This window comes from Carassius auratus, unplaced genomic scaffold (assembly GCF_003368295.1).
Source record: "Carassius auratus strain Wakin unplaced genomic scaffold, ASM336829v1 scaf_tig00217152, whole genome shotgun sequence".
NCBI lineage: Eukaryota > Metazoa > Chordata > Actinopteri > Cypriniformes > Cyprinidae > Carassius > Carassius auratus.
Genome location: NW_020528918.1, coordinates 86,352 through 113,358, shown reverse-complemented (window position 1 = coordinate 113,358; position 27,007 = coordinate 86,352). Strand labels below are relative to the sequence as shown.

General features: G+C 37.9%; 1 protein-coding gene across 1 annotated transcript in view; it reads left to right on the top strand.

The window, feature by feature from the left end:
• LOC113100062 (triple functional domain protein-like) overlaps positions 1-27,007 on the top strand; it is a 108,818-nt gene that overhangs the window by 10,633 nt on the left and 71,178 nt on the right. Inside the window, exon 2 of the mRNA XM_026264929.1 lies at positions 9,112-9,162. Within this exon, the coding sequence (XP_026120714.1) occupies positions 9,112-9,162 (51 nt within the window). The remainder of the gene's footprint in view (positions 1-9,111; positions 9,163-27,007) is intronic.

Sequence of the window (27,007 nt, the reverse complement as noted above, 5' to 3'; positions counted from 1 at the left end):
TATCTTTCTGGACATGGACGTATACCGTACACACACTTTCAATGGAGGGACAGAATTTAATTTATGTCCCTAAAATAATTTTACTTTTTGGGTGAACTAACCCTTTAACAATTTTATGTATAAATTCTTTGTAAAATAAAGAAAACAAATTTGGTGTGCTTTCTGCATTCTCAGTCTCCACAAATTTCTTCCTGATTCCAGTCACTAAAATGAACGAAAATGACATGAGAAATATCTAAATAAATTTTTAAGTGTCTGTTAAGTAAGTCATGTCGAAAACAAATATTCTCTGATAAAATAATCTGTATTAAACCAATGTGAGGTACAGTCTCTCCCGTCTGAGTTCACCTATATCACACCCACGAGCTATAAGATCATCATCCATGCGAAACCAGGCTTGAGACGCAAACATGTAAATGTCCACATCACCTCCGTATACAAATAAAAACTTAAGTTCATCTTGGCTACTTTTCTACTTTTCTTCTTAAAGTGTACATAACATACACAGTTTCACCTAATATCATGTTAATCTTGAGTACCTATAGAGTAATACTGCATCCTTCATATACCCAAAAAGTCTTTAGTTTTATCATATTTGTAAAAGAAAAATACAGCTTTCCGATTCTTTTTGGAAAAAGCCAAGCTCCATGTTTTAATAGCAAACGATGTGCAAATCCAGCGTCGACTTGGGCCTTGTTTATAAAACATTCATCACTCAAATGACCAGAACACACAAAGGCACTTGATACACTCAGTTGCTGCTGTAAAAAAAACAAACTGCATCCACTGTTCATGTTATGCTGGGTTCTTGGGGAAGCTGAACACGGTAAACTTTCCCTCACATCCACTTATTTGGATGCATTCTCGAACAAATCCTACGCAGGGCTGCTGACGATTTTGAAGCGCATTGATGTGCTCTGTCTCGCTCTCCACGTGTGCGTGGGCACGCTTTTCTGACAGAATTGCTCATATAAGGAGTTCCGCTCCATGTTCCGCTCTTGTCTACGTCATTAGATCCACGATCGGAAAAAAACCAGCCGAAACTTGTACCAGCCCGCAAGTAACAGAAATTCTCAGTCATTCTTCTAAATTTTTTTTTTTTAAATTTTGGCCATGTTTAGCATGAGAATCCATCTCTTTAACTCTGTGAACAACTCTGAATACATAAAACACCATTGTACACCCCCCTTTAAGGAATAAGCGATTATGATGCCAACGCGGCTTAATGCAGTGGATGATCTCATTCTGATGAGTCATTTATTTTTACTTATTAGTGTGACTGTGACATAAACTTGTACACATTCATTTATTTAACTTTTCCCGAACTTTAATGCCAGACTAAAATATGTAGAGTGCAACATTTTGAAATATGATTTGAAATACGACTTTTCATTCTGTACTTTAGCTCACATTGTCTGGTAATTTATTTAAAGGGCATATTGACCCCCAAAACATGATATTTTTTAGTTCAGAATTTTTAACACTGCATTTGTAACTTAAAAGTAAAGTATGTAATCAAATAACATACATTTAAAATATAATGCATTACTTTACTGCGTTAACAAAAATATAAAATATTAATATATCTAAAATATTTAGAATACAGTAACGCGTTCTGTAAAACTATGGTCTTTATACATTAGTAGCCTACTTAATACAAACTTGATAGAAATAATTGGTGGGCAGTGAAGGATAGCCTTGTTTTTGCCTCCAGGTGGGCATAACTATAAGAGTGTGACATCGCATGAAAACCATGCATACACAAGTAGTCCAATTTATTTCATCTGAACTTCAAGCTTGTTTATGGTAGCCCATGAGGTTGAGCAACACCATTATGACTTGTACAATGTAGAAAGCCTTGCATTATATAATATAATGAAGCCCTGATGAGCAAACATTATCTGACCCTCCTCCACACTAATGCTGTAATATGGTCACTCCAGATGCAGAATTGATTTGACCAGGAAAAAAACTCATTCACGAGTGAAGAAGCGTTTCTGTCAGACGCGTACGATTCATGAACCGAGGAGCTGATGATACTGCACATGTGTGATTCAGCGTGAAGCAGACCGACACACAGGGCGTCTGAACTGAACTGATTTTTTTTGTGATTGATTCTGAACTGATTCTGTGCTAGTGTTATGAGCGTGGGTAAACCGAAGGCTTGAATCAATGGCAATCATCACAAATGACGCCATTACGTCGAGCACAAAAGAACCGGTGAACCATTTTCTTCAACCGGTTTATTGAATCGAACTGTCCGAAAGAACTACTGGTGATCCGAAAACCGATGCGACCGGTTCTTCACTCGTGAACGAGTCAGTCTATTGTTCATTATCTGGCTCGGCTCAGTGTTCATCTTCAGTTCTCTCTTCACAGCAGTTCAGTCAGTGTACTGTTTGAGTGCATGCATTACTCCGGGATATTGGTTTGTTTGAACTCAGAGGGAGTGTCAGCCACATTAAAAAAGTGAACAGCTTAAGTCATTTGTGGATTAATGCGTATTAGAGATGCGAATCGTTTAAAATGATTCAGTTCGATTTGGTGAACTGAATGATTCGTTCGCGAACCGGATATCCAGACTGCTTTGATTTGAACTCTCTCTCACAACAGACACGGAAGAGAAGACAATGCTGAATAAAGTCGTCGTTTTTGCCATTTTTGGACCGAAATGTATTTTCGATGCTTCAAAAAATTCTAACTGACCCTCTGATGTCACATGGACTACTTTGATGATGTTTTTCTTACCTTTCTGGACATTGACAGTATACCGTACACACAGTTTCAATGGAGGGACTGAGAGTTCTCGGACTAAATCTAAAATATCTTAAACTGTGTTCCGAAGATAAAAGGAGGTCTTACATGTTTGGAACAGCATAAGGGTGAGTTATTAATGACATAATTTTCATTTTTGGATGAACTAACCCTTTAAGATAAAGGGATGCAAGTAAGCTTAGGTAACGTTTATGTAATCATCCTTTACAAAAATATACTGTGACAATAGCATGGTATCAGATGGTAATACCATGGTACTGAATGGTTATCATGCTCATATTTAAATCAATACAATCATGTTGTTGTCCAAAGTTGTGCTTGAAGGGTTAAAATCTCATGTCAATGTTTCAGTCAGCTGCTACAGAATGTTAATCCAGAACAGCATTATGGTCCATGAATAGACAATGCTGCTATGTCATCTCCTATAATTGGAAGACGATTATTTCAGTTTACATTCTCTCTTTCGATCTCTTGAAGGGGTTTAGAGTGCATTGTTTTTACAATAAGGAACAGATGTTTGAGGGGAGGATGCTATGCAACTTCCTGTTGGCCTGCTGGAGCTAATCGTAGCTCTGTGTAGCTGTTTTTATTTATTTTTTTCTCTAGAATCTTTATCTTACTATCACTCAGTTTTTTTTTTAAGTGATAAAAAATAACTTAATTCCCACCATATTTCTGATATTATCGATCAATCTTATCAGATTAACTTTGATCATTCACTTTTATTTTATATCCGTGAGTGCAGTACACCTGCAAAAGTGTTAGCACTCGTTAGCTTGTCATTAGCGTTTTCATTCGAGCCTATCACTGTTTTCTTTTCTCTTCCCCTCTCTCTCGCTCCAGTTTTTCACAAGTTCATCAAACAACTGTGGTAAGAATATTTCTTCAAGCACGGTGAGTAATGGCTTCTCCTGCTATTGTTATTTGCACCTCTTGTCACATGTACAGTTCATCTATCTCTGTCGCAGATGAGGGATTCACATGCGATAAATGCAGGAAAATAGTTAGGCTGACAGAGAAGATTTCAGAATTAGAGACACGCATCCAGACTTTAATTGAGGACAGTAAGAATTTTAGGGCTCTAGATAACGGCTTTGGATGCGTCTAGCTCAGGGATTCCTGTACATTGTTCGTTTCCGGCAACCGAGCCCCTGCAGCAGGGCAACTGGGTGACAGTGAGGCAGCGTAGTCTTGGGTCAAAACATCGCTCTTCCGTTCCTATCAAAAAATTAAACAGGTTCTCCCCACTCAGTGATGCACCCACTGAGAAACCTGATGAAAGTGCTCTAATTATTGGTGATTCTATTGTATGGAACGTGAATATAGAGACACCAGCCACCATAGTCAAATGTTTACCGGGAGCCAGAGCGTCAGACATCTTGGTAGATTTAAAAGTTCTGTCTAATGCTAAACATAAATACAGTAGGATTGTTATTCATGAAGACACTAATGATGTTCGACTTCACCAGTCGGACATCACTAAAAATAACATTAAAAGAGGTGTGTGAACTTGCAAGCATGATGTCAGACACTGTAATATGCTCTGGTCCCCTCCCTGCTTACCGTGGTGACGAGATGCATAGCAGATTGTCATTACTCAATGGCTGGATGTCTAAGTGGTTGCCCACAGAATAACATAGGTTTCATAGACAATTGGACGAGCTTTTGGGGCAGACCTGACCTGTTGAAAAGAGATGGTCTTCATCCCTCCTGGGGTGGCACCACTCGTCTCTCTAGAAATATAGCAAATAGTCTTAGTGTTTATACTTGACTAACTGGGGCCCAGGTCAGGAAGCAGACAGACTGGCTAAACCGACCGTCTGCTAGCTGCCTCACGTCACAGAGGTCAGCTAATTCTCAGCACATAGAGACTCTTTCACCTACATATCCCACTATAGAGACTTTGTCTGTTCCTCGAACTAGAAAATACAAAAAACGTCCAAACCAAGTTAAGATTAACAATTTAATTGAGGTTCAACAAATAAAACACAGATGCAAAACGGATAACAAATGATAAAGCTTGGCTTATTGAATATCAGATCCCTTTCTATGAAAACACTTTTGGTAAATAATATGATCACTGATCATAATCTAGATGTGCTCTGTTTGACAGAAACCTGGCTAAAACCTGATGACTACATTATTGAATAATAATGATAATGAGTCCACCGCCCAAGATTACTGTTATAAACATGAGCCCCGTCTAAAAGGCAAAGGGGGAGGTGTTGCTTCAATTCATACTATTATACTTTATACTATCAATTTATACTACTATAAAATTGATACTATTAGAGATAAAATTGCAACCATTCAGCCGTCAGCTACAGTATCGCATCAGACAGTGCACTATAGACCCCCTGAACAGTTCCACTCATTCTCTACTATAGAAGAGGAAGAATTGGGTAGCACTTTATTTTACAGTCCTGTTCCATGTGTACATACTATGTACTTATTATAGTAATTACAATAACTATGTAATAACTAGGTACTAACCCTGAACCTACCCCTAAACCTAACCCTACCCCATGTAGTTATCTTGTATTACCAGAACTTTCTTAGATAAATGCACTGTAAGTACAATATAAGTACATATACGTACACGTACTGTAAAATAAAGTGCAACCTGTATAAACTTGTTAAATCATCTAAACCAACAACATGTATGTTAGACCCTATACCATCTAAGCTCCTAAAAGAGGTGCTTCCAGAAGTCATAGGTCCTCTTTTGACTATTATTAATTCCTCATTGTCATCAGGATATGTCCCCAAAACTTTCAAACTGGCTGTTATTAAGCCTCTCATAAAAAAAACCACAACTTGACCCCAAAGAACTAGTTAATTATAGACCAATCTCGAATCTCCCTTTTCTGTCCAAAATACTAGAAAAGGTGGTATCCTCACAATTATATTCCTTCTTAGAGAAAAATGGTATATGTGAGGATTTCCAGTCAGGATTTAGACCGTATCATAGTACTGAGACTGCTCTCCTTAGAGTAACAAATGATCTGCTCTTATCATCTGATCGTGGGTGTATCTCTCTATTAGTTTTATTGGATCTTAGTGCTGCGTTTGACACAATTGACCACAACATTCTTTTGCATAGACTTGAACACTTTGTTGGCATCAGTGGAAGTGCATTAGCATGGTTTAAATCGTACTTATATGACCACCATCAGTTCGTAGCAGTGAATGAAGATGAATCATATCGATCACAAGTGCAGTATGGAGTACCTCAAGGCTCAGTACTAGGGCCGCTACTCTTCACACTTTATATGTTACCCTTGGGAGATATCATCAGGAAACATGGTGTTAGCTTTCACTGTTATCCTGATGATACTCAGCTCTATATTTCTTCGCGGCCCAATGAAACACACCAATTTGAAAAACTAATGGAATGCATAGTCGATAATTGAATGACGAGTAATTTCTTACTGCTTGTAATAACCTAGAACACTGTCTAAGACTTGGTTGCCCTGTCAATTCTTCGTCATCAGTTAGGAACCTAGGTGTGCTATTTGATCGCAATCTTTCCTTAGAAAGCCATGTTTCTAGCATTTGTAAAACTGCATTTTTCCATCTCAATAATATATCTAAATTACAGCCCATGCTCTCAATGTCAAATGCAGAAATGTTAATCCATGCATTTATGACCTCAAGGTTAGATTATTGTAATGCTTTATTGGGTGGTTGTTCTGCACGATTAGTAAACAAACTACAGCTGGTCCAAAATGCAGCAGCAAGAGTTCTTACTAGAACATCGTATGGATTTTAAAATATTGCTTATTACTTATGAAGCCCTGAATGGTTTAGCACCTCAGTATTTGAATGATCTCCTTTTACATTATAATCCTCTACGTCCGCTATGTTCTCAAAATCAGGCAATTTGATAATACCTAGAATATAAAATTAAACTGCGGGCGGCAGATTCCTTTTCATATTTGGCACCTAAACTCTGGAATAACCTACCTAACATTGTTCGGGAGGCAGACACACTCTTGCAGTTTAAATTTATATTAAAGACCCATCTCTTTAACCTGCGTTACACATAACATACTAGGGCACAGCATCACTGCTGAAAATTGACGTGTCTTCATGCAAGACAACAGCTAGTGCAGAGCCCAACTCGACCACAGCAGAGAATATGAGGTTAAATTGTTGCCCCGTGAGATAAAGTTGTATGCAAGCTATTTAAGATACAGTTAGCATACCATTCGACCACTAGCAACATGAGGTCACATCTCAAAAATGTTTTCAACATCTCCGATGTTCTTGCTACATCATTAGAAGAATGACATCTATGCTAATATTAGTCCGTTTCTCTCTGATCCAAGGTCACCGTAGCCACCAGATCCAGTCTGTATCCAGATCAGTGGGACAATGCAGTCACCCGGATCCAGTACGTATCCAGACCAGATGGTGGATCATCACCTAGAAAGGACCTCTTCATCCCTGAAAGACAGCGGAGACCAGGACAACTAGAGTCCCATATACAGATCCCCTGTAAAGATGACCACCAGGACAAGACCACAGGAAACAGATCTGCACAGTCTGACTTAGCTGCAGCCTGGAATTGAACTACTGGTTTCGTCTGGTCAGAGGAGAACTGGCCCCCTAACTGAGCCTGGTTTCTCCCAAGGTTTTTTTCTCCATTCTGTTACCAATGGAGTTTCAGTTCCTTGCCGTTGTAAGCTCTGGCTTGCTTAGTTGGGGTCACTTAATCTACAGCAATATCGTTGATTTGATTGCAAATAAGTGCACAGACACTATTTAAACTGAACAGAGATGACATCACTAAAGTCAATGGTGAACTGTCATTGTGCATTATTGACACACTGTTTTCCTAATTGATGTTTTTCAGTTGCTTTGACACAATGTATTTTGTTTAAAGCTCTATATAAATAAAGGTGACTTGACTTGACTTGACTATGGATGTGGTTATCTCAAAGTTGGATTTTGAAACTATTGGAACATTAAGCCAGTGGGCTGTCCAGGAGAGGAAGTGATGCTAAACTGTTTCCTGATGTCTTTCAAAAGTCAAAACCACAGTCATTCAAACACTTGTGCTTTGTGGGCCAGTGAAAATATTAAATGATCCTTTGATCAAGATTAAATAAAGAATATGTGTTGTTTGAAAAAGTAGAGAAAAAAATGTGATTGCCTGATATTCACTGTAAAAATACTTTGACATTGTTTAGGGTATTATGGGATACCTGTATTTAACTTATATTCAACGCATATTAGTGTTTAATGATAATATTATGGAAACTAATTTCTGCCACTGAATAAAAATTAAAAAAAACTCATCACTGATGTCTTTTCAAATTTGATTTTCTTTTATCCATAGAACACAAAAGGAGCTGAAAAAAAACACCATAAAATAGTATATTCAATTCTTATAGACACTCGTATACGTTTGCTTTATTATAAGTCTTTATGTTTGTGCCTGCACATGCAAAAAAAAAAAAAAAATCAACGTGAAGATGCAAAGATATGCATTCCACAGAACATAGGGGTTAAGAAATAAAATGTAAATTAGTAACTTGTGACAGAATTCTATTTTTTTTTATTTCACTATTCATTTTATATCATATTAATTGATGTCTAAAAATGGCTTGTGTAACACATCAGGAAACGTTACTGCCACAGGTGCATTCAAAAAAATACCTGTTGAGGTAAATAATGAATTCCTGCCATCAGTCTTTGTTCTTAAGAAGAGACCACTGAGCTCTTAAAATCAGACCATATCACACAGTCTCAGTGGGATACTCAGTAGGCCAAAGAAGCACACATATGCTGGAGTGTTTTATCTGTGAAAACACTTGCAATGGTTAAACCCCATTTATTTGTGAACGCTTAACTTCATTTAAAGGTGTTATCAATTATTAACTTATTTACAAAATGCTTGTAAAACCAATATAAAGAAATGTAGAGAATTAAGGATGTAACATAATAGGATGGAAATGTAGAACTAAAGTTTGCCATAGCTCAGTGAGGCATTGAAGATGTTAACTTGTAGTTTTAAACATCTTTTGAAAATTTGATAAAATCAAACAGATTTCTGTAAATTTATCAGACAGGATATAAGTTAACATTTAATAACATTTAGATATGCTTTAGGGTTTTCTAACCTCTGATCATTACTCTTCCTCTGTCACATTTATGTCATGTGAATTGTTGATTAGTTCTGTGTTAGACCATATTGAATGTTTCATAAAGTAAAATGCTTGAGCCTATTCAAAACTTAACAAGTGTCATGAAACCCCTTCATCTCTAAGAAATGACTGTGGGTGTGCTTTATCTAACCCCTTTTCTCTTTGTTATTTTCTGTATTTTCAGAATGTTCTCTTCCAAAATGTGAACCTAAGCTTGAGTTACCCAGTCACACAGGTAAGTTTATATTGTGTTGTTTTGTTTTATTTGTTCATGTTGTTTGTGCACAGTGCTCAAATTAGTGTCCTTTTACCTATTAGCATTGGATTTTTTTTTTTTTTTAGATGTTTAATCAAATTCATGTGCCATTTATATTAGGCTGCTGCACATAATTGTTTGGTTTTCATGTGATTTGTTTTAATGTCTTGAAATCCAGATTCCAGCATGTGGAATACCATCTTTTATTTGTGAATTTGATTTGGTTAGGAAAACACTACTAACACTACTTTCTGTTCTAACACTACTAAGCTGATTCCTCATTTGGTTTTTGGCTGATTTAATCTATTGATTAATCTAAATGTATTTATTTGCTTTCATTAGGTCATGCTACATTGGGTTCCAGCAGGGTGAAACTAATGTTTACTCTTTTATTGTGCATTTTCAAAACTATATAATGTAGTATAAATGTAGCTGAACTGAGTCTGAATGGTTGATGATATCATTGTACTGGTTATTATACTGAAAATTGCATGTATATGTGTAGATTAATCATTTTTCACTTTAATAGTAGGAATCCCCCCCCCCCTTTAAATCATGCAGTCAGGGGGTTCTAGGACGTATTTGGGAAGTAACTATACTTGACCCAGTTATGTGTAATATTAGTTGAACATTTGTTCGTCCCGACATAATATTTTCGGCAGCCAGCTGACACAGTTAAGATCGGTTTCTTTAGATTTGTTACGGTATAAGTTTTATTTAGCTTGATAACACCTTAAAATAATACATTTTGGATAGTTTCATCAAACCCAGTGTATGTATTACAAAATAATTCAAAAATAAATTGAGGAATTCACCATGCTGGTTACATTAATAACTGTGCCATCTGTTGTCCATGACTTTATCTCATTGTTTCCTAAAGCGTACGAAAGTTTTCTGTCAGTGGTAATGATCTAAATCAGTTTATTAAGCATGTCTAAATATAAATGGGGTTGTATGACGTTTCTTTGTTTCTCACATTTGTCCCCATGGCATTTTACAGATGAGACCCAAGCTTGTTATTAATTTCAAGCTGTGTCTTTAATAATCAGCTCTCTAATGACTACTGACCCCAATAAGGACAAATCCAAATAAATATGGCCAAGTCTTCAAGATTTTTGTTTCCTATTACATTACATTAACTAATAACATAAACTCATAACAACAAACCCTAGCAAATAAAAATGTAAGTTGCTGATTGTAGGCAAGTAAGCTCTGCTCGGTTCCAAGCAGTGGTTTACTCTTTCTCTAATTGGAGATTGAAGTGTATTAGATCCATTCCAAGATGTGCCAGAATCTGGTACATTCTCTGGTCCGGAGGGAGTCACTCACACAAAAAACATCTACAGAGGAGGTCTTTATACTGTCTACCAAAGTCCTCGACATGTTCATCACCCCCAATCAGTCCCACCATAGCTACTGGCCAGTAGAGTAAACATGAAGGCTCCAAAGATTCTTTAGTACCCAAACTTTGGGTTCAGTAAGTTTGGGTACTAAAGTAGTTCAGTAAGTTTGGTATATAAAACAATATGGTAAAAAAGGTTGTTTAACACAAAATATAGCACTTATCTGAGGTTAGAACATTTCTGAATGACTGCATGCGCTAAAAGCAAGGTACTTGTTATTTATGTGATGGCAACTGTCCAGTTAAAGCTAAAATGTGCACGTTTTAGTGTTTACTGATGTTAGATGTGCAGTTAAGAGCAGAAGTATAAAGAACACAAACTAACCAGCACTTGGCCACACCAGCTAGAGACATGTTCTTCTCGACAGCATTTATAAATAGCTGACCCAGTCCAAGAGGACTATTTTCTAGGTTGCCTTCGAAATAGGGCTTGCATATAACCAAAAACTAGCATAAATTTCAAATGCAGTTTAATAAAGCAGCTGTTGGACCACAATGCTTTCAGTAATTTTTTCTTTTTAAATCCAAATTCTTTATTTATTGAGTGTCCAACCATGACTAAATAAAGAATGGACAAAATATGTCAGATTTGGAAAGGGACATAATGGAATGAATTACCAGTGTATGGTGAATTACCTGAATCAGAAAAAAATGAGTCTGAATCAGAAAAAAATATTGATATCTCCATTGTAAGCAATAATAATTTTTATGAAACCATATTCTTTCTTAAATCCTGAAAATCGATTAGTCTAGCCTGTTTTCAGGTAATGAATGTAACATTGTAGCGCGCCTAACAAATCACAATAAGATTTGTGCTTTATTACTTTTGTTATGAAACAAAGTCTCAGAATTCAGATTCTGTCCATTTTATTACAATATTCAAACAATAAATGTGACCTATTCTGGCAAAATGAGTGAGAATGTGCACTGGCTGATTTTGAGCTACGCTAGGCCAAAAAGTAAAAAGTGTAGATTTTAGTCAAATTTGAGGTTTTCACACGCTGCTTATTAAAGAAAGGGACCAAATTTTATGCCTACATGTCATAATGGATAGTCATCCCATGTATCAGCATTAGGCTATCTATTTGCTAGCACAAGACCAGCTCCGTTTAATCTCTGAGACGCGTTCTGTCTTTTGCGCTTGCCAAATTCCGCTGTGTAAATACCAATGGCACGAGCGCAACTAGCTCTTAAAGGGAATGGAAGATGAGACTCTGATTGGTTTATTGCACGTTACGCCATAAAAACACCCATTACTCATTAAGAGAATAGATACAACCCGTTTAGACCATGCGGCAACCATTTTTCTGTCGTTAAAATAGCAAAAGTGTATTTGGAGACACCCAGAGTGCACCTGCGCCTTGCACTTTACACTTTGCATTTAGATAGTTAAAATAGGGTCCCTTGTGTATAATAACAAAGATAAAATTTAAATAAAAAAGTTATATTTCGACTATTAATATAGTCATTATTATTAAGCTTTGCAGGTAATCTTGCTTTGGAACCTTCAGAAAACTTGAACTCGGTTTTACTCAAAATTAACTTAGCTGACTCTAACGACTTCAATCAGGTGTAGCTAAGTCTAGGGCTGGACGATTATGGCCTTAAATCAAAACCTTGATTAATTGAATATTTTACATTGATTACGATTAATAAACGATTATTTTGTTTCTATTTTTTTTTTTTTTTGCCCTCATTGTTCACTGACAAGGTTTGTACTATAAATATGATTGACTATTAAACGTGAGATATTTTTTATATATTTATATATATTTTTTATATTTCTGACATCATAGCTCACTATCAGCAGTTATTGTATCTATGTTTGTAACATTTCTTACAGATTATTGCTCGGTGTAAGAGATAAATAAAGATCAGATAAAGATAAATTAGCACAGTACCAGTACAAGTGATTGCATGTGTGAATTAGTCATACCATCTCTATATTATTGTGAAGCTGTGGGTTGTAAATAGCCTAGTTCCTTCAAAAGTAGAAAAATATGCTATAATATGTTTTGAGATTCTAAACTACTTTAGTGATAAATCACAGGACAGTGCTGACAACTAGTTTCTGCGTTACTCTGTGTGCGCATTCTTCATAGCTACTGTTTATATGAGTGTTCGTGCCACAATGCAGCTGCACGAACATGGTATAGCAGGTAACTTCTGGTGACATTGTAAAGGTTCATAAAAATATCTATTACAGCAGGTAACTTCTGGTAACTTTCAACATTAGGGGCATGTGGATCTGATCACCCTCAGAGTTGTCCACTGCATCACTGGCGGAAATCATCTGTGGAAATAATTAAACATTTTTACATTAGTACTTACAATATATCATGAGTATTAATATATGATGGGACCCAAACTTAGAGCTGTGTGTGTGTGTGTGTGTGTGTGAGAGAGAGAGAGAGAGAGAGAGAGAGATGCATTAGAAACAAAACCAAAACTCTTAACTGTAGTGTTTAAACGTAGGTCAGTATCTGAATGAGAAATGTAGCTAGCTGGCCTGCTATCGCCTGCAATCTCTGTAACAGGAATAATGTGAGCTATTGTAATGTACCATAATATCTTGTACTACCGTATATATTATATAAATAGGTGGACTATTGTAATCTGATCTTAAATGTATTGTGACGAGTCAGTTGCCTCCTCCCTGATTCTCACCGGCACCCCATCCTAAATCGCCGCCCTTCACAAGGCTCCCGACTGGAGTGGGTGTGTGAGAGGAGGGGAGCTGGACGAGTCAGGTTTGGCGGCGTGTGATGGGGCACACCTGAAGGAAATGGAGCCTCATCACCGCCGCTGTTTAAAAGCCCAACGCGCCTCTCCTCAGGAGACCGGTCTCTTCCCCGTGCATGCACGCTGGTGTCCTCGAGGGTCCAGGAAGGGTGCGTTGAGGGACTCCCGTGCCACCAGAGACGTGAGCTGCCGGACCCGCGATCTGGAGGAGAACCGCACCCGTTTACACGGCCGACGGGCCAGGATGCCGGGCCGTCCATCCCCTACCAGCGCCAGCCCCTTACCTGGACCCTTCCTCCATGAACACTGCCCGACCCACACGAACCCTGCAGCACGACGAGGACACCAGATTCCCTGTTATTTTGGACACTCTTCCCCTTTGGCCACTTTTATTCCCGGTGTTATTTTATGATTTTTGTTAATAAAAGCCTCTCCGAGGCCTGACGCCATGCCCACTGTGTCTGTCTTGTGCTCGTCCCGTGACAGTATTCATAGAACAGACTTTATAAATCTAACGTTAGGTGAGCAAACACATAGCTAGTTAAGTTAAGGTTAGCTTACCCGAATCTGACAACCTTTTCATCCCCCTGGCGTGACCTCTTTAACGGAACATCGTAGTCGAGCCATTTCTCGGGGTAAGGGTGTTCGTCAGTCACCTTCCCATCCATGAAATGGTACGAACACACATAAGAGCGCTTGGGTGGGCGCTTCAAATTTAACGCCTTCATCCATTTCCTCAGCTACTTCTTTTCTTTAGGTGGTGGGTGTACATTGTAAAGTGCAGTCCCTCAGCTGGAAGTAAGATGACAAAACGAATGCAATGGCGATGGAAAATAAGGTGAATTAACAGGATAAAAAATAAATAAAAAATAACCGACATGGGAAAATTAAGATGGTTAGAGCTTCTGAATTTCGGTTTCGATTACTTTTCGATTAATCAACCAGCCCTAGCTCAGTCACTTTTAATCTGATTCCAACAAATCATAAAATGAAAATCATTTATTTTGTAAAATTGCTCATTGTGACTCATTTTGCCAAGACAGGTCACAAATACAGTTTTGGTAATGCTTAATGTGGAGTTAAAGATCAAAGTAGTGCTTCAGTTAAAGAGAAGTGGCATCGTGAAAGCGCACTGAACTGATTCTCTCTGCAGTTTTAATATCAGTTACAGCACAAAGAAAAACATGAAATAAAAGAATATTTTTATTAGAAGTGATGTTAAAAGAAAGAGTACAACTGTCATGGCTCGAAAAGAACAGTCAAGGATTCAATAGCAAAGTGAATACTGGTGTTTAATGACACAAAATAGAAACAGAGGTAGTGTAGGTCCAACAATCAGCAGGCTGAAGAATACCAGGCTCGGCAACACAGGACACAGGTGGCAGACGGCGAGCTGGAAATCCGAGCACGATCCCCTGAACAAGGCAGAATTCCAAATGGAAACCAGGACCTAGAACGAGGAGAAATGACGGTGAGAATTATGACAAGAGAACCTCCACAACCATTTGACAAAGACAAGACAAGGTGACAAACAATATATAAGACATTCTCATTCAAACCAGCTGGCGCTGATCAGCTCATCAGTGGGAGAAAGAAGCCTGGCTGATGAGCCGCGCCCATTCAACGCACGCGAGTCAATGAATCCATGAACCGTGACAGTACCCCTCCCTCCTAGGAACACCGCCCGGCATTCTCAGACCCTCTTACCTGTCGATTGTAAAGGGAGTGATCCAGGATGTCCCTAGCAGGAACCCAACTCCTCTCCTCCGGACCGTAACCTTCCAAGTCCACAAGGTACTGGAATCCGCATCCCCTCCATCTCGAGTCCAATATGCGATTAACCGAATATGTAAATTCCCCATCTATGAGTCGTGGCGGAGAGCGAAGGCGTGGCGGTAGGCGGATTAAATTGAGAATGAAACACAGGCTTTATTTTAGACACATGAAAAACGGGATGAACTCTCCTGTATGCTGGAGGAAGGTTGAGGCGGACTGCCACTGGACTAATAATTTTGGTGACAGTGAATGGGCTAATGAATTTGGGAGAAAGTTTATTAGAAACGTAGTGGAGAGGAATGTTCTTGGTTGAAAGCCACACTTTTTGACCAGCGACGTATGCAGGAGGCTTAGACCGGTGGCGATCGGCTTTAGCCTTGGTACGTGCCCCCACTTGGAGTAGAGTCTCACAGGCTCTAATCCATGTGCGGTGACACCTCTGGACGAAGGCGTGGGCGGAGGGGACCAGCGACTTCAGATTCCAGACTGGTGGCTGGTAACCTAAACTACATTCAAATGGAGATAGGCCCGTGGATGACACTGGTAATGTATTGTGAGCAACATAACACTTCTCCAGGCAGCAATTTTACATTAGGCCTACTGCACTGATCATAACTCAGAAGTGTCCCTTTCCTGTAATTCACTCATAACGTCATTGGCTGATGGTGCACCCTGCAGTTAGCGCTAGCTTTAGATGGCTTAATTCTAGTGTGTTTACTCAAAGTAAACAGGCAAAATAATTGTCCTCCAAGGAGTTTGCTTGTTGCACTTAGAATGGAAAATCAAGCCAATATGTTATTTCCTGAATAAGTTCAGGGTGTGGAGGTTTTCTGTTTGCATTTTTGAAGTGCATTCCAATTTTGTGGTGATGATTTCCTGGGTGAAACCACTAATATGATTTTCCAGTTGATTGACACAAAACGGTGGTAGACTACCTTCTAAAGTGTTGGGGCCAAATTTGATTGTGTTATAAACATATTCCTGCCAGTGGGTAATTGAGTTATGTATGTGTCATAATGTAGTTTATTTTTGGTTCAGCAGTACAGTTAGGCTGACTTTAAATTATTCAGATAAATGTAATATGATTACAGGACAACTTTGTTAATTTGTCCAGCATCTGGAATCATGATAAACTTAAATCGTAAATGATTATCTATTTCACGTATATCCAGTCTGAATATTTAAATATATGATACGATTCACGATAACTGATTTCACTATACATTTTTCTCACGTTTTTAACAACATTATATTTAACATAAATTTCAAATGAAAAGGTGTCCTTCTGTTATTTCTCAGACAAAATGCTGCACATGCACTTTGTGGAATTGAAATATGTCAAATAACCTAATTGAAATTTCAAAATAAACCCAAAATCAAATGAATAAATGATTAGGACTGGGTACCGAACTTCGATGCCTTTATGGTATCGAACGAAAAACTTTTAACAACAAAATATTTATCTTTCGGTGCCAAATTTCAGTTCTGAAAGCCAAGCGTCCGTGTCTGTGTGAGCTTGCAGCATACGTGCATGTAAGGACCTAAATTCGCCGTGAATGGCTGTCGATGTGACTTGACGCGGACGATTTCTGAAGATACTCGTAGTCACACAACACAAGTGCAACGGCGGCGCCAGGGGGGGTCCTGGGGGGTCTCAAGACCCTGCCAAAAAACGCCTTGACCCCCCATTTGACCCCCCACCCTCTTCCTGATTATATATATATATATATATATATATATATATATATATATATATATATATATATATATATATATATATATACTGGATAAATATAAAAAAACATCTTCAAACTACCCAGAATAATAATAAATAATAATTATTTCGACATTTATTCGTACACTGAACGAGAACCGTTTCTGTTGGACGCGTCCGATTCGAGAACCGAGGAGCTGATGATACTGCGCATGTGTGATTCAGCGTGAAGCAGACTGACTCACAGCTCGTCTGAACCGAACTGATTCTTTTGATGATTCTGAACTGATTCTGCGCTAGTGTTATGAGCGCGGGTAAACCGAACGCTTGAATGAAGGGCGGTCATCGCTAATGACATTACATCGAGCGCAAAAGAACCGGTGAACCGTTTTTTTTTCAACTGGTTTTATTTGATCGATTTGTCCGAAAGAACCGGTTCACTTGAGCAATTGCTCCTTTGCCCCTTAAGTGCCCTTTTGTCAAAGCAAAATTTCCTCGATTTTTTTTTTTTTCTTAATAACATTCCCTTTTGTGGATGCCTGCCCACGCCCCCAATCATAATAGTTCAATTTATTAATAATTATTTAGCCGTAAATAAAATGACCAACATGATGATCTCATGACCTCATCCGACCGGGATGATTCCTCACGAGCATTTTTTAATTGCTAAAGGATATATTCAACACTGTGGCAGCTGGTAAGTGGTGTTTCATTCTCAGCGAAGTGATTTTGATGTTTATTTACTTATTATTGTTTTACAAGAACCATGTGATGTGAGAACATGCAGATATGTTGTTTATATTACTGTGTGTAGCCTGTAGTGTAGAAGTAGAAGCGTGCTGTTTGAGGGAGAAAAGTTTCACAGGCATCGAAGGGTCTGGTCTTTTTATGTTATTTGACTAAACTATAATTATATTACAGTACTTATTAATTATTTTTTTAACACATAGAGTGCCTTAAAAATAATTATCACATCACTGGTAAGGCTTATTCAGATTTTCTCATTCTCTGAATTATCATTATAAAAATAAAAACAATTCAGAAATGAATTAAAATATAATTATATTTTAAATGTACGGAGCCCTTCTGGAACCACTTTGTCAAAAAAAAAAAAATAAGCTAACTCGTGGCCTCAAGATAAGCTAAGTCGTGGCCTCAAGATAAGCTAAGTCATGGCCTCAAGATAAGCTAAGTCGTGGCCTCAAGATAAGCTAAGTCGTGGCCTCAAGATAAGCTAAGTCGTGGCCTCAAGATAAGCTAAGTCGTGGCCTCAAGATAAGCTAAGTCGTGGCCTCAAGATAAGCTAACTCGTGGCCTCAAGATAAGCTAAGTCGTGGCCTCAAGATAGTGAAGTGTCTGACACATGGACCCTTTGTTATTAAACTGGACCCTGTACTGTAGTGCAATGTAATAATTCACATTCTGTGCAATATTATCTGTTTTATAATTCAGTGTAATAGAATTTTCTGCATTTCTGTTTCTATTAATTTACTAGTACTGTTCATCACAATCAATTCAATTCTGTTAATACAGTAATATAAATCTTGTAGGCTGCATTCCCATAGTCCTTTATAATTCTTCTTCATATTTTATAGCATATTTTTATACTTTTTACATGTATATAGGCTACTAGTTTATTTACCAACTTCTATTATTATTTATATTCCTTTAAATGTCTTGATGTGCACATCAACTGTGACACAATAATTGTCCCCTGGGTTATCAATATCAATAAAGATCAAAGTATTTCTGATTCTGATTTTAAGATAGCCTATAGTAGTGTGCAGACTGGTTCATTAATTATTGAAGTGTTTCACATTTTGGAAAAGCATGTCTGTATAGCCTACGATAAAACGTCAGCAGAGGGCGGTCTAGGCTTAGGTCACGGTACCTCCATCTGGCTGTATGTATTTATGTGTATTGCCCGGTATTTCCCAGTTGATGGCAAGGAGTTGCGGGCTGAGAATGCGTTAGATGATCATATAATTAATTGTGACGGCTTTACAGAAGTAAGAGTGTTTTAATTAGAATGGTTAACATTTAGTTAGATGGCAAATTACTGAGTTAAGATAACTGCAAGACATAAGAGATCGCTAATGTGTTGTCATCATGACGTTTTCCCTGTGGTGAACGTAAAGCATTTTGGGAATCCGCAGCACAAGTATTAGGCGCTAGACTTCTTTGCATGAGGGAAGAACAGTGTTCAAGATGCTGTCTACCTATAAACTGCAATAGTCGTTCTCACGATAGAAGTGGCATAAAGCTTAAGAATGGAATATCATTTTATCGTTTTCCAGCGTGGAAAAATAATAGTACAAGCCATGTTTCAGAGGTGACAAAAAGGCGACGAATGGCATGGATAGCGAGAAGGGTCTGTCTGCAGACTGCAAGACGGGGGCGTAACTTGAAGTTGTTCAAATCACACAGAACCACGCAAGATCTCAAAACGAGATTTTGTCGGGATGCGTTAGAAACCGCATACCCTTTAATTAGGCACTTAATGTCAATAAGTACTAACTTAAGGAGCGCTAAAAGAGTTTATACTCTACAGCCTAAATGCATATGTATGAGGTATGAATCCAAATTGTATATCATCATCCGCTATGTTGATCATGTGACCTACAAAGTTAAAACAAGCACAAAAACGTAAAAGACATAAGTGACAGGTTTACTTATTGTATTTGTAATTGATAATGAAGAACATGTTGCAGTAACGGCTGCCTTTTTATTTTGTGATTGTAGTATAGCCAATACTGTTGATTTAATTTTTTTATATTTTTAACTCCACTAATGTGTTCAAGTGTTATCCTTAAAGCATTTTTTTATTAGAAAACCCAAAATTGTTATCTCTTGAATATTTTTTTAAAATAATTTTACGTGAAAAACGTTTTTCTTTTATAGTATCTCATACTATGATGAACACATATTTTTTTTATTAACTGTTTTATCGCATTATTATTGTTTATTGTCAGATACAACCTCTTACCATGATCTTTTATGTAATAATTTTAATCAAATATAATCAAATAATTATAATTTGGCAATAATAATAAAAAGTGGGTCAAGTGCACAAACACCTCACAGCGACTCTGCAATATCTGCACAAAAGGTACTTCGATCAGCTGCTCGAAGATCTCACCTTTGGAGAAGACTGTTGATTTGACACTCTAAAAATGTAAGTATTACTACTCGAAAATTAACATTACCCCATAATGAATTGCATCTTTTGCCCACCCCAACACTTACCATGCAATAATAACGATAAATGCCAACCAATAATGATATTTTTTTTTTTTCTTAAAATGACATTTTAGTAAAAAAAGCCAAATGTATTTTCTTTTGTGACAAAGCTATACATGAATATATACTGGTTAAATAAATGCAGTCGATGTGAATACATCCATTTTCAGTCAAGCAATTAATACATGAATGGATAAAATATTTATATTTTATTTACTGAGAACAAAAAAACATGTCTAAATGATTAAAATAATGTATAAAAGTTATCATCACAATAAATTCATACATGCACAAGTCAACAACACATGATACAAAGCTTCATTCAAACTTATTGTTCTAACAATCAAGTATTTATAGATGGTGAACCCAACATCCTCCTGTGATCTGAACACAGCTGATACAGTTCTGCTGCTGCACTTCACGATCTCACTCTTCTCAACAGGGATGTCGTTGAGCAACAGGATGAGGAAGACCATGATGACGGCTCTCTGAACCACACAACCTTGAAGCAAGAGCAGAAGAACACGTGCAGGACAATCTGACCGCTGTGTCTGCTCCGAACTTTCATGTGCCTGCACTCCATGAGCATGACTACCTGAAAAACATTTACACAGAGTTTACAAGTATATGCATTGATTTATTACTTTTGTAGTGGGCTAAACCACTGAAGTGGTTCGAATTTATAAATAAATTATACATTTATCCAAAGTGACTTACAGTGCATTCAGACTAACAGTTTTTACCTAACATGTGTTCCCTGGAATTCGAACCCAAAACCTTGCACTGCTAACGCAATGCTCTACCACTTGAGCCACAGGAACACCAGTGTGTCCTTAACCTCCTAGCGGAGGGTTATGATGATTGTCTTCTGGACAACAGTCAAGTCAGTAGTCTTTCCCATAATTGTGGTTGCATGTTCTGAACTAGCCCAGGAGGTACCCAGTATTTATACTCATAATTAATAAAACTAATCAAGCTCAAAATGGAATATTACATTTTTTTGAGATACTGAATTTTTTATTTTCCTAAGCTGTAAGTCGTAACAAACAGAATTAAAACAAAAAAACAAAAGTTTACTTTTTTAAATTAAATTATAAAAAATAAAGAACTTTTCTTTTAAGTAGTCAAGGATGAATTTTGTTTGATCAAAATGGTATACACTGTGCTGCCAACAACATTACAATGAGTCACGCAATATCAAACGTCAATATTCTATTCTACCATCTTCTGAATTGCTGAAAATGGCGAATTTAGGTTTGTTGGGTTTAGTATAATGCCACCTTTATACTCTAAAACATATATAAAGGATGCATTACATATTAATTACCTTATTAAAATTGAAAAGAGTGACCATTTTAGAGGTTTCACACACAGGCCTCTGTTCGGGCTAATACAGGGTTGTTTATGATCAAAGTTATGATCAGAGTTATACAACTCCAATTTAAGTTACTTTTGGGTGCAATAACTTTTACATTGAATGTAAAGTCTGTGTTTTAGCAAAACAAGTTACATGACATAGGCTAAATTGTCTACATCTCTTGTTCACTCCAAACAATGATAAAATCTTAGAGTATCCTCACAAAATCATGTATTTCATAAGTATGTAAATTTAGCAGTAAAATTTAGACAAGTCCAATGGATTCACAGACCCAGAAAACATGGGGTTAGACACCAAGATTACTTGACTAAGTCAAATAATGAAGGAGTTAGGATATTTAAAGGGCTCCCTGACCATCTTGGACGCCATCTTGAAAATCACACCTTTCTAGTGGTCAAACTTTGGTAAACTTTTAGTATGTTATTAAGGACACCTAATACTACAAAAAACAGCTGAGAAACCTTTTGTTAGAATTTTTTTAGGGTTAGTTGTTTTATTTTCATATATGCAGCAGTCTACAGTATGAGGAGCTGTTGAAGGTGGTTACTCGTGCAGTTGATAAATTAAAAATCCAGTGGCCTGCAGAGAAAAAACATGAACCGCAGAAAAGTAAATTAGATGAGTGGTTTTTTTGAGGGTAGCCCCTACTGGGGTAGAGTGGTGTCCACCTCATTATACGGTGCCCGTCTCACCCCAGTGCCCTCTGGAGGCCGGACTGCCAACCCTGCCAGTGTTTCAGGGCGCAGCGGTCTCCCGCGAGTGTCACTCCCCAGTTATGTCCGCCCGCGAGCGTAGTGGAGCTGGGAAGCTCGCCACCCCTTCGGGGGCCTCTTACACCAGAAATCAGTCTCGAGAGACTGATTCCCTTAGTACATTATTTAGCGTGGAAACTACTGCCAAATGTATCTCAATGGGTCCTGCACACAGTAGAAAGAGGCTATTGTTCAGTTCGGCCGTCCACCGCCGAGATTCAATGGGGTTATACCGACAGTCGTTGGCCCCCAGCAGGCTATGGTGCTGGAACAAGAAGTGAATACCCTATTAAGGAAGGAGGCCATCAAGGTGGTCCCTCCTCTAGACAGGGAGTCCGGGTTTTACAGCCGGTATTTTATAGTTCCAAAGAAGGATGGGGGGTTGCGTCCGATCTTTGAATTACATCAATTAAACCTCTCAGTAATGTCACTGAAGTTCAAAATGCTCACTGTCAAACAGGTTGTAGCTCAAATCAGATCCGAGGACTGGTTTGTCAAAATAGATCTCAAAAATGCATACTTCCACATATCCATCCTTCCACAACACAGGAAGGTTCTGTGGTTCACTTTTGGGGGCAAAGCCGACCAATATCGAGTACTTCCCTTCGGCCTTGCACTCTCACCCCGCACGTTCAGGAAATGTGTAGATGCGCTCTGGTACCTCTCCATATGCAGGGCATCCACATTCTGAATAATATCGACGATGGGTTGATTTTAGCTCAGTCAGAGCAGATGGCGGTTCGACATTGAGGTGTCGTTCTCGCCCATATGGGGGAGCTGGGTTTGAGACTGAATGCCAAGAAGAGTGTACTTTATCCAGTTCAGAGTACCACCTATCTAGGCGTAGTATGGGATTCGACCACAATGTAGGCACGTATGTCTCCTGCTCGGATCGAGTCAATCCTTTCCTCAGTCAAGAGAGTCAGAGAAGGCCAGTCACTCACTGTCAAGCAGTTTCAGAGACTGTTAGGGTTCATGGCAGCTGCGTCCAATGTGATACCTTTTGGCCTCCTGCAAATGAGCCCCCTACACAGTGGTGGCTCAAGACCAAGGGGTTTTCCCCGAGGGGAAATCCATTCCGAACTATCAAAGTCATGCGGCGATGCCTTCGTGCCTTAGACATATGGAAGAAACATTGGTTCTTGAATCAGGGCCCGGTGTTGGGAGCTCTTGGTCGCTGTGTAACGCTAGAGACAGACGCGTCCCTCACCGGTTGGGGTGCGGTCATGAGTGAATTGAGAATTTGGGAATTTGTATTTTTTATTGAGTTCGTAGATAAGCGAGAACAGTTGCATGAAAGCATCAAACTTTCTCTGATAACAGGAGAACATTAATGGCTGCAAAGCTTACAAAGTGCTATCTGACAGCTGATGGCTCTTTACTGTCCTAACCCAGAAGACTGTTCTTCAGAGTTAACCGTTTTGGTGGGAGTTTTTTTCTTTCCCAGTCCAACCATCACAGTCTGAATGAAGTTGAGTGTATTTGCCGTGCATTTTGGGTAATCCAAATTAGAGCTGCACGATTAATCGTTAAAAGATCGCGATCTCGATTCAGACACCCTCTTGATCTCATTTCTAAAAGACAACGATTCCCCGAGTCTGTTAAACCTTTGACAAAGTCTTACCGGATCATTCAAATCCATACGCGCACTGCCGCTGACACAGAGAGAGCTCTTACCATGTTTGGTTAAGAAACATCTTCACAAACAGTCTTTTCAACTACACAGTATTATATCTGTCTTACAGTCATTTATATTATCACAGAAATACTGGGATAAAGTTTATAGTTTAAATATAAACATTGATGTCTATATGGCAGCGATCAAAATATAACAAATCCCCTTTTGAAAGTACTGCGCTTTAAATAACGTTTGTGTCAATTGCATTGTTTCACCAATAGGTGGCGACAAGTGTCTTAATTTATTTGTCAATGAATTAATTTTTCATTCAAGAGAATCGTTCAAAAACGCTGATTCATCCAGAAATGAAACAAGTGTAGTAGGTTTATGAGTGAGTCGTTGAATCAGTGATCTAAACAACTTTTTCATCATTCTAATATTAAACAAACTGGGGTTTTAAATATATTATATATACACTACCAGTCAAAAGTTTTTGAACCATAAGATGTGTAATGTTTTTTTTAAGTCTCTTCTGCTCACCAAACTATATTTATCAGATCCAAAGTACAGCAAAAACAGTAAAGTTTTGAAATATTTTTACCATTTAAAATAACTGCTTTCACTTGAATGTATTTTAAAATGTAATTTATTTCTGTGGTGTGCAGCTGTATTTTCAGCATCATTACTCCAGTCTTCAGTGTCACATGATCTTCAGAAATCATTCTAATATGCTGTTTTGCCGTTCAAAAAAAACATTATTATTATTATTATTATTATTATTATTATTATTATTATTGTTGAAAACAGATGAGTAGATTTTTTTCAGGTTTCTTTGATAGAAAGTTCAGAAGAACAATAATTGTGTGTAATAGAAATATTTTGGTATAAATGTCTTTGTCACACTTGATCAATTTAAAGAATCCTTGCAAAATAAAATAATTAATTTATATATTTGTGATAATGATAATGTTAATAGTAATAATAATAATAAAGAATCGTAGGAGAATCGTGATCTCTATATGAGATCAAAAAATCATGATTCTCAATTTATCCAGAATCGTGCAGCCCTAATCCAAATGCAATGCATTTGTAAGCCCAAACAACAGACAAACTGCCTGATGCAAGTTTTTAATATGATACATGACAATACCTCCCTCCAGAATGATGGCAGTGGAGATGGGCTGGGGGTCCACTGAGCTTTGACCCTCGTGAGGACTATCTATTTTTAGTGTTGTAATGTTATCAGAGAATATGGCTTTAAATATGTTTTCACACTGGATTGTTACAATAAAGCAAACAATATATATTTTGTATGGTTAAACTAAAGCTATGGAGATACAACAAGGTCTATACATTCTTGAACAGTGACACTGACTTTTCAACCTAGACTCCTACTCCTTAGATTTGAAATTAATGAATGTGTATAACATTTATGTGGAAAATTTTATTTTTATTTACTGGCTGTTTACATATATCTCAGATAAGTTGTGGAGGTATTGCTATACAAAATGCATCAGTCACTGTACAAAATGTATATTGTATATGGAGCAGATAGAATTACATCTTCTATGTCAACACATGTATAGTTTTATATTCATGCAGACAAACTTTTTCTAATGTGCAAGCATTTACAGAGTAGGTCTTGTAGAATTCACTGGAGTCATCACCGAGTAAAATGGGAATGCCTTTGAGGACAACAGAGCGAAGTACTGTCACGTCTGGTGTCTAATGATACACACAGAGAGAAAAGACCAGTTAACAGAGTAATTTGCAAGGCACAAGCATACAGGAAATAAAATAGGTTGGTCTGGATCAGCTCATTTAGAACTTGATTGATGAACTATCATACAGATCAAAACCAAAATTAACCTACTTACCATCCAGCCCATGTGCTGCATCAGCTCCCTGAGTTTCTGCCCAATAGTTCCCTTCTTTGTTTTGAAAAGTTCGATGAAACGTGAGGCTTACTGGTCCAGAGCCTTTTTTTTATTTTTATTTGACCTTTATTTAACCAGGAAAATCTCTCTGAGATTAAAATCTCTTTCACAGGAGAGTCCTGGAAGTCTCCTCAAAGAAGTCCCCCTCAAGATTCTTATTGGCAAATTGTATAAAACTCAGCAAACACCTGAAGTAGAGAGAGGGGTGAGTTGGGATGGAGAGGTGGCAGAGGTATTAACATTCCAACAAGTGTTAGGATTTCTAGCCACACACCTTGAATTTATTTTTGATTTGCTTTATTTTATTGGTTGAGAATCAAAATAGCTTAGATGTCTCGCTGTGAAGAGTGCTGGCCATCGTTCAACCATGGTCTGTACAGAGGGCTCCTTTTTTACAATTTCTTGTCTGCATAGTGGGAATGATTGGTCCATCATTTTTGGAATGAGAAGGCTTGTTTCATCATGTCATTCAGGTAAGTCAGGCAGGTAGTTTGCTTTACCTCTTTTTGGCCGTTTGAGATTCTTGTTTGAGGATTCTCCCTCTGGGTTGCCTTTACTTCTTTTGCATCCATTGATTGCTACATCCTCACATCCAGCTTTTCGAAGCTTTGTGCAATAATTGGCCATCTTAAAATGAAGGCTCTTTTTCCAGCCATACCATTTGTGTGGTCCAGGTTCAGTGAAGCAGGGGTATTTGCTAATCAGTGCTTTTGCAACACTGCTGAAGTCATCATCTTGAGGGTAAGCCTTGAAACAATACATCATCTCAGCAAGCTTTTATAGTATATCATGCTTCATATCTCGTGGTAGAGTCATACATGTTTCATCTTTCTTAAAGGCAAGATCTGCCTGTCTGAGCCTTTAATCAACATCTAGTGAGAAATTGTGTGTCAAATAAGTCTGGCCACTGTTGTCTTAGTGATGGTGATGCTCCTACAGTCGACAGGATCTGTGTCTGCTGTGCTGCACTCAGTGTCTGATGTTGTGGTGGGTGATGACAATGCTGTTAAATGGAAATTAAATGAGTCACGAGGGATGATTTTGACTATAGCTCTTTCAGGTAAATCAGTTATTTCAGTCAAATTGCAGAGGGCATTATTAAAGTCTTGATCTTCATACTGCAGTTTTAAAGTTATACTGCAGTGACAGTTTATCTACCAGTTTCACTTTGAATTCTTCAATGGACTGTGGTCTCTTATTTAAAGTGAACTTCGTTATATCATCTTCAGTGATGATGACTCTCAGCAACAACTTCTGGTCCATTT